General features: G+C 43.8%; 1 protein-coding gene and 1 pseudogene across 1 annotated transcript; both read right to left on the reverse strand.

Moving 5' to 3' along the window:
- Nucleotides 1–1,597: 1,597 nt before the first annotated feature.
- LOC120065964 lies at nt 1,598–10,161 on the reverse strand (annotated as a pseudogene).
- A 128-nt stretch (nt 10,162–10,289) lies between these two features.
- On the reverse strand, nt 10,290–12,519 carry LOC120065965 (parathyroid hormone-related protein-like). Its single transcript, XM_039017005.1, has 2 exons — nt 12,413–12,519; nt 10,290–10,743 (listed from the first exon to the last, which is right to left on the reverse strand). The coding sequence occupies exons 1-2, from the start codon at nt 12,517–12,519 to the stop codon at nt 10,290–10,292; spliced, it is 561 nt and encodes a 186-aa protein (XP_038872933.1).
- Nucleotides 12,520–14,668: the final 2,149 nt, after the last annotated feature.

A 14,668-nucleotide genomic window follows, 5' to 3' on the forward strand; every position in this document is an offset into this window, starting at 1 on the left:
AATGCTACCAAATACTAATTGAGTGTATGTAAACTTCTGGCCCACTGGGAATGTGATGAAAGAAATAAAAGCTGAAATAAATCATTCTCTCTACTATTATTCTGACATTTCACATTCTTAAAATAAAGTGGTGATCCTAACTGACCTAAGACAGGACATTTTTATTAGGATTAAATGTCAGGAATTGTGAAAAACTGAGTTTAAATGTATTTGGCTAAGGTGTATGTAAACTTAAACTGTATATGACGCCAAGTTTTCTTATTGATCAATTGTTATTACTGGACTACGATATAAAGCTTATGATAGGATTTTTACATACAGTGAAGTAGAAACATACTGTAGATGCAAAAATCTTCTCCGTTGTCCACAAAAAAGCACTAAATTCACAAGAGTAGAAAGAAAGGTTTTTAACAAGATTCCCCTTCCCCTAAATAGCAGCCAGGCTGTTGTCTATTCTCTTGTGACAGATGATACATAAATATACCATACATTCTTTGAGTAGCTGGCCAGCACACACACAATATTTATTTAAAGAATATTCCACTGCTTGGTCTATCATTTATTTACCAGGTAAGTTGACTGAAAACACATTCTCATTTACAGCAACGACCTGGGGAATAGTTACAGGGGAGAGGAGGGGGATGAATGAGCAAATTGTAAGCTGGGGATGATTAGGTGACCATGATGGTATGAGGGACAGCTTGGGAATTTAGCCAGGACACCAGGGTTAACACCTCTACCCTTACGATATGTGCCATGGGATCTTTAGTGACTACAGAGAGTCAGGACACCCGTTTAACGTCCCCTCCGAAAGACAGCACCCTACACAGGGCAGGGGCACCCTAATCACTGCCCTGGGGCATTGGGATATTTTTTTAGACCTGAGGAAAGAGTGCCTCCTACTGGCCCTCCAACACCTGGGTACTAGTCTGTTTAGAGAACATTCCACTGCTTAGTTTATCCTGGGTACCAGTCTGTTTAGAGAACATTCCACTGCTTGGTCTATCCTGGGTACCAGTCTGTTTAGAGAACATTCCACTGCTTGGTTTATCCTGGGTACCAGTCGGTTTAGAGAACATTCCACTGCTTGGTCTGTCCTGGGTACCAGTCTGTTTAGAGAACATTCCACTGCTTGGTCTATCCTCGGTACCAGTCTGTTTAGAGAACATTCCACTGCTTGGTTTATCCTGGGTACCAGTCTGTTTAGAGAACATTCCACTGCTTGGTCTATCCTGGGTACCAGTCTGTTTAGAGAACATTCCACTGCTTGGTCTATCCTGGGTACCAGTCTGTTTAGAGAACATTCCACTGCTTGGTTATCCTGGGTAACAGTCTGTTTAGAGAACATTCCACTGCTTGGTTTATCCTGGGTACCAGTCTGTTTAGAGAACATTCCACTGCTTGGTTTATCCTGGGTATCAGTCAGTTTAGAGAACATTCCACTGCTTGTACTCAGTGTCATATGCCAACGAGTTTAGCGTGACAGGAGTGGTAAGGAGTGGAATGATAGCTAAACAGACTGGTACCCAGACTAGAGATTAGCCTTAGCCCCATGCCAAAGCAAAGCCAGCTCCCCCTGGTGGCCAGTGTGTGAGGTCTACATGGTTTCTGTGGTGACGCTGACGACCTGCGGCTGTTCCTGTTGCAGTTCAACAGCCAGGCACCGCTGCGGTGGCGGTTCCTCTCAGACAGCAGCACGTGCAGCACAGGGTTAACACAGGGGTGGAGGTACTGAAGCACGCTGCAGATGAAGTAGAAATCTCCCAGGACTGGCCATGGCGAGGGAGACATACACACACAGCTCCAAGATGTGCCTAATGAAGAAGAGTCATCAGAATAGTTATTCACTATTTAGGTCAAATGTAGTGCACTATATTGGGAATAAGATGCCATTTAAGAAAAGGATGCAAAAATAATTTCCTAATGGAGAAATGAAGTCATCATCATCGTCATCATACCCGGGCAGCCAGCAGATAAGAGAAGGCTCCGGCTGCCAGGAAGACCATGAGGGAGGCTCGCCGCGTGCTGTCGGGCGCTAGCTACAGACATGACAGGGCTCTTGTGGAGGAAGCAGGCCAGGCGGGTGTAGTTGAAAGCGATCAACAGCATGGGGACAAAGAAGTAGTGAATGTACTGGCTCAGGACCACCTGTTGGATTTTAATGTTTGTGTGCTCTCATATTAATTGGACACCATTTTGTTTTAGAAAATTAAATAACAGTACAATGCTTTAAAAAAAATGTTTTATTTATTTTTAACAGACCTGGTTACTTCCAGTGACATTCTTTGAATTAAACATAAGGCCTCTTGTTACACATTGTGTTTATCTGAAATGGCACTCTATTCCTTATAAACCTGGGGCGGCAGGTAGCCTAATGGTTACCGCGCTGGGCCAGTAACCGAAAGGTTGCTAGATTGAATCCCCAAGCTGACAGTTATGCCCCTGAACAAGGCAGTTAACCCACTGTTCCTAGGCTGTCATTCTAAATAAGAATGTGTTCTTAACTGACTTGCCTGGTTAAGTAAAGGTTAAATAAAAATTAAGTGGACCAGGTAAAAAGTTGGGCACTATATAACAAATAGGGTACAGTATCAAACCAAGCCATTGTTGGTAGTGGTTCTCTTGCATGGTGGACAGATAGATAGTAAAATCAGCCAGGCCAGGCCCCAAAGCTATCCTTAGTGGCAAAGATCCTGAGAGGCAGACTGATAAAGATGTCTGATGCCCAGATCAGGACCACCAGGTCCATGGTAGTAGGGGTTGATCATGGACACAGCTCACAGGCTTTAGGGGCTGGCTGCCAGGGAGAAGGCCAGGAAGAACTGTTACACCTTGCAGGAGGTGTCCCCCAGCGGCCATGCGTAGCCGAAGAAGAAGAGGTATTGTTAATTCATTGTCACAGGGGAATGGAAGTCCTCAGCTTTTATGTTTTTGAATCGAGCAACCCTCCAGTATAGTAACTGGCTAACATCCCCATTACAACCCTCCAGTATAGTAACTGGCCCACATCCCCATCTCAACCCTCCAGTATAGTAACTGGCTAACATCCCCATTACAACCCTCCAGTATAGTAACTGGCCCACATCTCCATCTCAACCCTCCAGTATAGTAACTGGCTAACATCCCCATCTCAACCCTCCAGTATAGTAACTGGCTAACATCCCCATCTCAACCCTCCAGTATAGTAACTGGCCCACATCCCCATCTCAACCCTCCAGTATAGTAACTGGCCCACATCCCCATCTCAACCCTCCAGTATAGTAACTGGCCCACATCCCCATCTCAACCCTCCAGTATAGTAACTAGCCCACATCCCCATCTCAACCCTCCAGTATAGTAACTAGCCCACATCCCCATCTCAACCCTCCAGTATAGTAACTGGCCCACATCCCCATCTCAACCCTCCAGTATAGTAACTGGCTCACATCCCCATCCTCCAGTATAGTAACTGGCCCACATCCCCATCCTCCAGTATAGTAACTGGCTCACATCCCCATCTCAATCCTCCAGTATAGTAACTGGCCCACATCCCCATCTCAACCCTCCAGTATAGTAACTGGCCCACATCCCCATCCTCCAGTATAGTAACTGGCCCACATCCCCATCTCAACCCTCCAGTATAGTAACTGGCTCACATCCCCATCCTCCAGTATAGTAACTGGCCCACATCCCCATATCAACCCTCCAGTATAGTAACTGGCTCACATCCCCATCCTCCAGTATAGTAACTGGCCCACATCCCCATCCTCCAGTATAGTAACTGGCTCACATCCCCATCTCAACCCTCCAGTATAGTAACTGGCCCACATCCCCATCCTCCAGTATAGTAACTGGCCCACATCCCCATCTCAACCCTCCAGTATAGCAACTGGCCCACATCCCCATCTCAACCCTCCAGTATAGTAACTGGCTCACATCTCCATCTCAACCCTCCAGTATAGTAACTGGCCCACATCTCCATCTCAATCCTCCAGTATAGTAACTGGCTCACATCTCCATCTCAACCCTCCAATATAGTAACTGGCCCACATCCCCATCTCAACCCTCCAGTATAGTAACTGGCCCACATCCCCATCTCAACCCTCCAGTATAGTAACTGGCTCACATCTCCATCTCAACCCTCCAATATAGTAACTGGCTCACATCTCCATCCTCCAGTATAGTAACTGGCCCACATCTCCATCTCAATCCTCCAGTATAGTAACTGGCTCACATCTCCATCTCAATCCTCCAGTATAGTAACTGGCTCACATCCCCATCCTCCAGTATAGTAACTGGCCCACATCCCCATCTCAACCCTCCAGTATAGTAACTGGCTCACATCTCCATCTCAATCCTCCAGTATAGTAACTAGCCCACATCCCCATCTGAAACCTCCAGTATAGTAACTGGCTCACATCTCCATCTCAACCCTCCAATATAGTAACTGGCTCACATCTCCATCCTCCAGTATAGTAACTGGCCCACATCTCCATCTCAATCCTCCAGTATAGTAACTGGCCCACATCTCCATCTCAATCCTCCAGTATAGTAACTGGCCCACATCCCCATCTCAACCCTCCAGTATAGTAACTGGCTCACATCCCCATCCTCCAGTATAGTAACTGGCTCACATCTCCATCTCAACCCTCTAGTATAGTAACTGGCCCACATCCCCATTACAACCCTCCAGTGTAGTAACTGGCTCACATCCCCATCCTCCAGTATAGTAACTGGCTCACATCTCCATCTCAATCCTCCAGTATAGTAACTAGCCCACATCCCCATCTCAACCCTCCAGTATAGTAACTGGCCCACATCCCCATCTCAACCCTCCAGTATAGTAACTGGCTCACATCCCCATCCTCCAGTATAGTAACTGGCCACATCCCCATCTCAACCCTCCAGTATAGTAACTGGCTCACATCTCCATCTCAATCCTCCAGTATAGTAACTGGCCCACATCCCCATCTCAACCCTCCAATATAGTAACTGGCCCACATCCCCATCTCAACCCTCCAGTATAGTAACTGGCTCACATCCCCATCCTCCAGTATAGTAACTGGCCACATCCCCATCTCAACCCTCTAGTATAGTAACTGGCTCACATCTCCATCTCAACCCTCCAGTATAGTAACTGGCCACATCCCCATCTCAACCCTCCAGTATAGTAACTGGCTCACATCTCCATCTCAATCCTCCAGTATAGTAACTAGCCCACATCCCCATCTCAATCCTCCAGTATAGTAACTGGCCCACATCCCCATCTCAACCCTCCAGTATAGTAACTGGCCCACATCCCCATCCTCCAGTATAGTAACTGGCTCACATCCCCATCCTCCAGTATAGTAACTGGCTCACATCTCCATCTCAACCCTCCAATATAGTAACTGGCCACATCCCCATCTCAACCCTCCAGTATAGTAACTGGCTCACATCCCCATCCTCCAGTATAGTAACTGGCTCACATCCCCATCTCATCCCTCCAGTGTAGTAACTGGCTCACATCCCCATCTCAATCCTCCAGTATAGTAACTGGCCCACATATCCATCCTCCAGTATAGTAACTGGCTCACATCCCCATCTCAACCCTCCAGTGTAGTAACTGGCTCACATCTCCATCTCAACCCTCCAGTATAGTAACTGGCTCACATCTCCATCTCAACCCTCCAGTATAGTAACTGGCTCACATCCCCATCCTCCAGTATAGTAACTGGCTCACATCCCCATCTCAACCCTCCAGTATAGTAACTGGCTCACATCTCCATCCTCCAGTATAGTAACTGGCTCACATCCCCATCTCAACCCTCTAGTATAGTAACTGGCTCACATCTCCATCTCAACCCTCCAGTATAGTAACTGGCTCACATCCCCATCTCAACCCTCCAGTATAGTAACTGGCTCACATCCCCATCTCAACCCTCTAGTATAGTAACTGGCCCACATCTCCATCTCAACCCTCCAGTATAGTAACTGGCCCACATCCCCATCTCAACCCTCCAATATAGTAACTGGCTCACATCCCCATCTCAACCCTCCAGTATAGTAACTGGCTCACATCCCCATCTCAACCCTCCAGTATAGTAACTGGCTCACATCCCCATCCTCCAGTATAGTAACTGGCTCACATCCCCATCTCATCCCTCCAGTGTAGTAACTGGCTCACATCCCCATCTCAATCCTCCAGTATAGTAACTGGCTCACATCCCCATCCTCCAGTATAGTAACTGGCTCACATCTCCATCTCAACCCTCCAATATAGTAACTGGCCCACATCCCCATCCTCCAGTATAGTAACTGGCCCACATCTCATCTCAATCCTCCAGTATAGTAACTGGCTCACATCCCCATCTCAATCCTCCAGTATAGTAACTGGCCCACATCCCCATCTCAACCCTCCAATATAGTAACTGGCCCACATCTCATCTCAACCCTCCAGTATAGTAACTGGCTCACATCCCCATCTCAATCCTCCAGTATAGTAACTGGCCCACATCCCCATCCTCCAGTATAGTAACTGGCCCACATCCCCATCCTCCAGTATAGTAACTGGCTCACATCCCCATCTCAACCCTCCAGTATAGTAACTGGCCCACATCCCCATCTCAACCCTCCAGTATAGTAACTGGCCCACATCTCATCTCAACCCTCCAGTATAGTAACTGGCTCACATCCCCATCTCAATCCTCCAGTATAGTAACTGGCCCACATCCCCATCTCAACCCTCCAGTATAGTAACTGGCTCACATCCCCATCCTCCAGTATAGTAACTGGCCCACATCCCCATCCTCCAGTATAGTAACTGGCCCACATCCCCATCTCAACCCTCCAGTATAGTAACTGGCCCACATCCCCATCTCAACACTTTTTTATGTGTGGTTTTTTTTCTGGATTCAAGCTGGCAACCCTCAGGTTGCTGGCCCACCAGAATTTTCCAGTCAGACCTGGGATTCGAACCTGCAACCTACCTGACTGCAGGGTGAAGGGGATGAGCAGCAAGGTGAGGAGGTCTGCCAGAGCCATGCTCTCTGACCTCTAACAGCCAGAAGCATACCACTCTGCATCCCATGCTGGCTTTCCTCTGAAGCTACACAGGGTTGGTCCTGGATGGGAGACCAGATGCTGCTGGAAGTAGTGTTGGTGGGCCAGTAGGAGGCACTCTTTCCTCTTGTCTAAAAATATATCCCATGGCAGTGATTGGGGCATTGCCCTGTGTAGGGTGCTGTCTTTTTGGATGGGATGTTAAACGGGTGTCCTGACTCTCTGTGGTCACTGAAGATCCCATGACACTTATTGTAAGAGTACGGGTGTTAACCCCGGTGTCCTGGCTAAATTCCCAATTTGTCCATCATGGCCACCTAATCATCTCCAGCTTCCAAATGGCTCATTCATCCCCCCTCCCCTTTAACTGTTCCACAGGTCGTTGCTGTAAATGAGAAGTTCTTCTCAGTCAAGTTACCTGGTAAAATAAGGGATAAATAACCTACCTGAGTGCATTGTGAAGGGGATGAGCAGCATGCTGAGGAAGTCTGCCAAGGCCATGCGGAGCAGCAGGATATCCAGCTGGTTCTTCCTCGGGGTGTTTTACTTGGCAAAAAGAGAGAACACCATCAGGTTGGCATAGAAACCGATGCCCAGGATCACCCCGCAGCTACAGGAAAGGATCAGGGAGGACATGTTGGGGACAGCCCCTGAGATACAGGGAAGGCTTAGTTCATGTTTGGGATAATTCCATTTCACAATGCAAGAGTAGGCCTCTTTTTTGGTGAAGACGAAATACACTTTATGTACTTGGAATATAATTAGCTTGATTTAGGTTTTATAACCACAAATAACTGAAAAAAACGGACTAAATCACTATTATTATAGTATTTAAAACTACATTGACATGTTCTGTTTCTGAAATAATAGTTTGGATGACTCTGTTCTGCTCTTGTGGTGTACTCACCATACTCTGAGTTTATTGAGTGATGTTCATGTGTACCAAGATAAATTGCAGTTCTCCGACATGAGTGAATTCGGCAGCCACTCCGTGAATTTAATTTAGAAGGTCCCCATAATGATGAAAATTGTTTAAGAAAACGGTATTGCGTGTGAGAATAAAAATTTGATTTGATTTGATCCTTGACTCTCTGTATTAAACTTTGATTGCGGACCATGGAGCAAAGAAAAGCGAACATCACTCACAGGTCAAATTGATTCTGGTCGACTGAGTTTAAAGATACACTCACACAGACGCACACTCCAGTGTTTTGAATTCCACAGAGGTTTATGACTGTATGAATGTATATTTTCAGATTTTTTGTTGTTGACATTGGCAGTTTCTATGGCAATTACTGTAGGCTATTATAGTGGCTGAATGGAAGTGATAAAGTGAGAGGTCTTATAACAAGAAGGGAAACACCTATCACAGACCTTCTCCGACCTTTCATAGAACAAGGATCCTTCCTGTTCTGTTGTGTGTTCCCTCCCTCCCTCCCTCCCTCCCTCCCTCCCTCCCTCCCTCCCTCCCTCCCTCCCTCCCTCCCTCCCTCCCTCCCTCCCTCCCTCCCTCCCTCCCTCCCTCCCTCCCTCCCTCCCTCCCTCCCTCCCTCCCTCCCTCCCTCCCTCTTCTCTCCCTCCCTTCCTCTTCTCTCCCTCCTCTCTCCCTCCCTCTCTTCCTCCTCCCTCTTCTCTCTCTCTTCCTTCTCCCTCTTCTCTCCCTCTCTTCCTCCCTCCCTCGTCTCTCTCTCTCTCTCTCTCTCTCAGTGAGTGAGTTATTAATGCCTCTGTCCATTCTTACATTGATTTTTTTCATAGCTGTGGAGCTTCAGTCTTCTGACAGAGTCTTTATCAGGACATTCTACTATGTTTATGACTGTCCAGCTAATGGCCTGGACCCAAGGCTCTCAGGACAGGATGTAGCTAGTCTACTAACTCTGCTGCCTGGTACTCCCTCTCTCCTCTCCTCCATTACCAGCAGATCAAATGGCCCCCTATTTCCTATACAGTGCACTACCTTTGACCAGGGCCCAGCACTATACAAGGAATAGGGTGCCATTTGGGATGCAAGTCCATAATATACAGTCCATTCAGTCAGAGAGAGGCTTTTAAAATACACCACATGGTTCTCTAGTGTGACATGAACAACCTTGTAAGGTACCTTGTTCTCACTGAACAGTCAACGAATACATAGATTAATTTCTCTTTGATAACTCCACGTTCAATGAGAGAGAATAGTAAAATAGAGTATTTGATTGTAGTACATCACATAAAGAGAGAACACAATGTTTTCATGAAGATTTTAATCTTTGGTTTGATTATTATTAATTATTTTTTAAATGATTGTGCTCTCAGTGCAAAGGCTAAACATGACATGAATCTTAACAAGTCTGCAATCATACCAACAGTTTCAACTCTGGCTTATTTTTATAAAAAATGTTTATTTTAAAACTAGAGCGAATTTGATGGACGATCCAATAACTTACTAGTCAATGAGATGATTGGGTAATATTAGAAACCAAGAAGAAAATAAAAATAAAGGGTTTATCAACAAAGGAACATTTTCTTTCTTAATTAAAATCAACCACAAATGAGAACACTTATAACAATGTAACTTAACAAAACATATGGATATCATCATTATATCTAAAGTGCATTTTATGTTATTATAAAATATCAAAAAATCAGCAGCACGGTAATACATTCACAAAATAAATACACAGTTCAAATGAAATAAATTATGGTAAAAACATTTGTTATGGATCTAATAATACTAACTACAGATAAGAAATTATATATTCACAATATCGACTATCTAAAAAGCTACCGGGCAGTAAAAAAAAGAATGATCCTCCCTCATTTTGTGAATTTAAATATGTACAGACAATAAATATGTTATGCGTAACATTTACTGTGTTGCCTATGTTCTACTTTACACATGGACATCTGATTGAAGTTGATTTAAAGGGTATTAGGGAGATACAGTAAATTGCTCCTGAAGGGCACATATCTTACATTGTTATCTAACTAGGGATGAGTTAAAGATGCATTTAACATTGCTGATGATCTTCATATTATTTACCTAATAAATATGTATACAGAAGTTATGTGTTATAATAAAAGTAGCAACATATTACTGTATATCAAGGCACAAGGAAAAAGCAGCAGATTAAAACAATACAAGCAAAGACCAATGGCCATGGTATGGAGAGACCAGTTGTTTCGAGTCTGAGACATTTGGCTGAGTCTCAGTCAGTGATGCTGGAATCTTTGTCAGTCAGAGTCCTTAGTGCAGCGCCACCCAAAGGCTACATCATGAAGTATGTTTGTCACCCAGTGTCTTGTGTCCTCTGTAACTCCTTTCTTTGTGTCGTAAGACTTGTGACTACAGAGCGAGCCCTCCGCCTCCTCTTCTCGCTTTCCTTCCGTCTCCCTCTCTCCCCCTTCACCTTTTTTTTCCTCTTGGTGACCACCTTCAGAGGTTCGTGTTTGTAGGCCACAGATTTGTTGGTCTCCTGCGGGAGGTTGCTCCCCTCCCCTCCCAGCCGGAAGCTCAGGGGGAGGTTCTTGGTCCCTCCAGAGGGTTTGGGGGGGGATAGGGCGCTTCCGCTGAAGGTGCTGTGACACTCATTGGCATTGGTCCTGCTCTGGGGAGCCGGGGCTCGCTCGCTGTCGGACGTGTGGACTTGGTCTAGTAGTTCCTGGATCCAGTGGCGTCTCTTGAACTCATGCAGGGAACGGCCCTTATCGTGCATCAGCTGGGCGTGGCTCACTGACCTCCTCCTGAATGGAGAGGGGAGAAGGAGATTGTTTCAACTGGACTCACTCTCTTTTTAAGAGAGAAAATAATCACAGGTTGGGGACAGTTCCATTTCAATTAAGTCAATTAAATCGAATTGGTCTCTTTGCAATACCCCTTCAGGAGCTCCATAGTGAGCTGAAAATAACTTACTAATTGAGTCTCAGTAGGAGACTGACTCTTTTGCAGAGATGGTATTTACAACCCTACCTATCAACCTATCCCTTTCTCTTACAGCTGTCTTGTGTACAGTGGTACCTACCTACTGTACAGTATAGTGACTCTAAACTACCTACTTGTGAGGTGTTGATTGTTGAATGACAGCCAAGGTCATGTTCCAGTAAACCTCAATAGGTGGCAGCATAAACAAGACATGTACAGTGGAAGCTGGGAGCTGTTCTATGTGAACACTATAACGTAAGAAAAGACCATGCTATGAGGCATATATTTAAAACTTCTTCGGGATCGGTGTCCCATCCACGGAATGGTTGAGCTAACGTAGGCTAATGCAATTAGCATGAGGTTGTAAGTAACAAGAAAATTTCCCAGGACATGGACATATCTGATATTTGCAGAAAAATGTAATTGTTGCAAATCTAACTGCACTGCAATTTACAGTAGCTATTACAGTGAACGAATACCATGCTAATGTTTGAGGAGAGTTCACAATTTTGAACATGAAAAGTTATTAATAAACAAATTAGGCACATTTGGGCAGTCTTGATACAAAATGTTGAACAGAAATGCAATGGTTCATTGGATCAGTCTAAAACTTTGCACATATACTGCTGCCATCTAGTGGCCAAAATCTAAATTGCACCTGGGCTGGAATAATACATTATGGCCTTTCTCTTGCATTTCAAAGATGATGGTACAAAAAACATACAAAAGAACGGTTGTTTTTTTCATGGTATTATATTTTACCAGATCTATTGTGTTGTATTGTCCTACATACATTTCACATTTCCACAAACTTCAAAGTGTTTCCTTTCAAATGGTACCAAGAATATGCATATCCTTGCTTCGGGGCCTGAGCTACAGGCAGTTAGTTAGATTTGGGTATGTCATTTTAGGCGAAAATTTAAGAAAAGGGGCAGATCCTGTTAACCACAAAACATGTAACCCTCTCCACCAATGTCAATCCAAACTTTAATGCAGGGAGTTAGGATTCATGTAGGCGTGAATTCATGAAAACTTTTGTTTTTACATGAAACAACTCAAATACTGTACATGCAGGTCAAATATATAGACAATCATTTAATATATTCCATAAACATATTATATTCCATCAAATATATTCCATCAAATATATAATTTATTGAATAAAAATATATTTGCTTGTTCCATTTATTTTCAAGTTGTACCACTTAAATCTAGTATGTCATTTGATGTTCTTCTGTAACATACAGTGGATCTATTCTTGTCCGCATATCTAGACCTCTTTTCTCAAATCAACGAACAATGGATGGAGTAAAGCAGCCCTGTGTTGATCAAACTTACATGCGATTCCAGTGATTTGTTTAAAAGATGTCATTGATTGATCTACCTTTTCTTGTACCATTTAATATTCGAAAAGGAAGTAATATGGTAATGAATAGACAGTGAAACGGAAAGAATCTACAGTTTATAAACTATTGAAAAACAGAGACTTACATTCTGTTAGTGAGAGCATCGATGGGTCTCCCGTAGAGAGGGACAGAGGAGCACAGCAGGAACACAGCTAGACTCCACTGCTGGAGCATGCCTCTGGAACACAGCATTCTGGAATTGGACGTCTGGAACTCTAGAACACGCAACAGACAATGTTCCATCCTTCATTGTATCGCTATTCACCAGGAACTAAAGTATGTACAGTATCAACTATGTACGTAGCATGGTTTATTAAGGTGTTGTAAAATACATAATACCAATAATTTATTTGAAATGGCCCCCTGCAAACATGAATTGAAAACAACAATAAAATAATTTAAATGGAACACTTAATGCCCGTTTCATTTGTTGAGTATGATATGTGTTGAGAAATGATATTTTATGCAGTACTGTAAGTGGTACAGAAAACCCCCTCAGAAGTTTGCGGCTTACCTTTCTGCTACTTATCAGGTGGTTTTTACTTGGCAGCATGAATCTAGTTGCTGACCAACTCAACAACTTTCTGAGCCACCTTTGATTCCCGTGCCCGACATCAATTCTGTCTACTAAACAAGACCACCTGGTAATACTAAAATACCTAGACTAATACTGAAATACCTAGACTAATACTGAAATACCTAGACTAATACTGAAATACCTAGACTAATACTGAAATACCTAGAATAGTACTGAAATACCTAGACTAATACTGAAATACCTAGACTAATACTGAAATACCTAGAATAATACTGAAATACCTAGACTAATACTGAAATACCTAGAATAATACTGAAATACCTAGACTAATACTGAAATACCTAGAATAATACTGAAATACCTAGAATAATACTGAAATACCTAGACTAATACTGAAATACCTAGAATAATACTGAAATACCTAGACTAATACTGAAATACCTAGACTAATACTGAAATACCTAGACTAATACTGAAATACCTAGACTAATACTGAAATACCTAGAATAATACTGAAATACCTAGAATAATACTGAAATACCTAGACTAATACTGAAATACCTAGTAAAGAATTTATCGAAGCAGAGAGAGGCTTTTCTGGTACTTCCAAATTAAACATCAAATACACCAAATGAAAAATACTCACATGGAGTAGATTTCCAAAACAAGTTATCCACAAAAAGGTTTTCTCCAGTCTGCAAATTCCCCAAAGATCCCAAAATAGAGATTTCTTTCCAAACGTTCTAAGATCCAAAATAGAGATATCTTCACAAAAAATAAGAAACTCGTATTTATTCTGCCCAATTCTATATGGTTCAGAGTAAGACCTTCAGCGAGAGGGTAACATGGGGAAACCCCCGTGAGACTGGTCTAGCCAGCTACCTTCCAATATCTCCTGTATATTTAGGTAAATATTTATCTCAAATCCCAATGAAAAAGGAGCGATAAAATGAAGAAAAAAAGTGAGGCACATCAGACTGCAGCACATCAGCTTCTGTTACGCCGATAGCTCCTGTAACAGTCTTGTGAAGTGCTCTCCTGTAGCATCATGTCTGTATGGCTGGAGCAAGAGCAGGGGGAGGTGAGAGAGTGTGAAGCACGCTGCTGCCTTGTCTGACCACTCCAAGCGACCATATGTTTATGTGTGTTAGCATGTGTGAGTAAGTGAGAGTACAGCCCCTCCCTAGTTAGTGGGTGAAGCTGCAAACACTGCCCCCCCCCCACCCCTCCCCCTGCCCATCTCAGTCCAGTCCTGATGACACACACACAGACACACACACAGACCAGCACTAACAAGAAGGTGGTGCCCAAGCAACACTGTAACAAAGAATAGGAGATAGTACAGAAGAGAATGTAATTGTGTTCTATGACAGCATTATGACTACAAAGCCCTGTCATCTCTGTCCCTTGACATCTAAACAGGTACAGTATGTAAACAGTATGAAATATTATGATTTCTGATGACACCTTTGCATTCGTTTATAGTGACATAATCATCTCAAGGACAAGTGTCCGGCCCACCAACAAAAGCCCCCATGCAGGAGCTCCCCTTGGCCTCCAAGGTAAACAGGTCTCAGGGCCTCACCACCGTCCCCTGGGAATGTGACCGAAACCTCAGAGAAACCCAACCACACACAACCCACACTACAGGCCTTACAGTAACCTTGACCACCTCAGTCAACCAGGCTGCCACGTAATGGTCACAGTGGCCAGAGAAGAATCTAGTCTTTATTCAATAGAGTAAAGTTAGACCACAGGGTTGGAGTCAATTCCATTTCAATTCACTGAATTTCAGTTTGCTTT

This window comes from Salvelinus namaycush, chromosome 21, assembly GCF_016432855.1.
Source record: "Salvelinus namaycush isolate Seneca chromosome 21, SaNama_1.0, whole genome shotgun sequence".
In the NCBI taxonomy this organism is placed as follows: domain Eukaryota; kingdom Metazoa; phylum Chordata; class Actinopteri; order Salmoniformes; family Salmonidae; genus Salvelinus; species Salvelinus namaycush.

Coding starts and splice junctions, on each gene's coding strand:
- LOC120065965 (XM_039017005.1), bottom strand. CDS start 12,519: ATGCTGTGTTCCAGAGGCATGCTCCAGCAGTGGAGTCTAGCTGTGTTC. Junction 10,744..12,412: donor GATGCTCTCACTAACAGAAT/GTAAGTCTCTGT, acceptor CTCTCCATTCAG/GAGGAGGTCAGTGAGCCACG.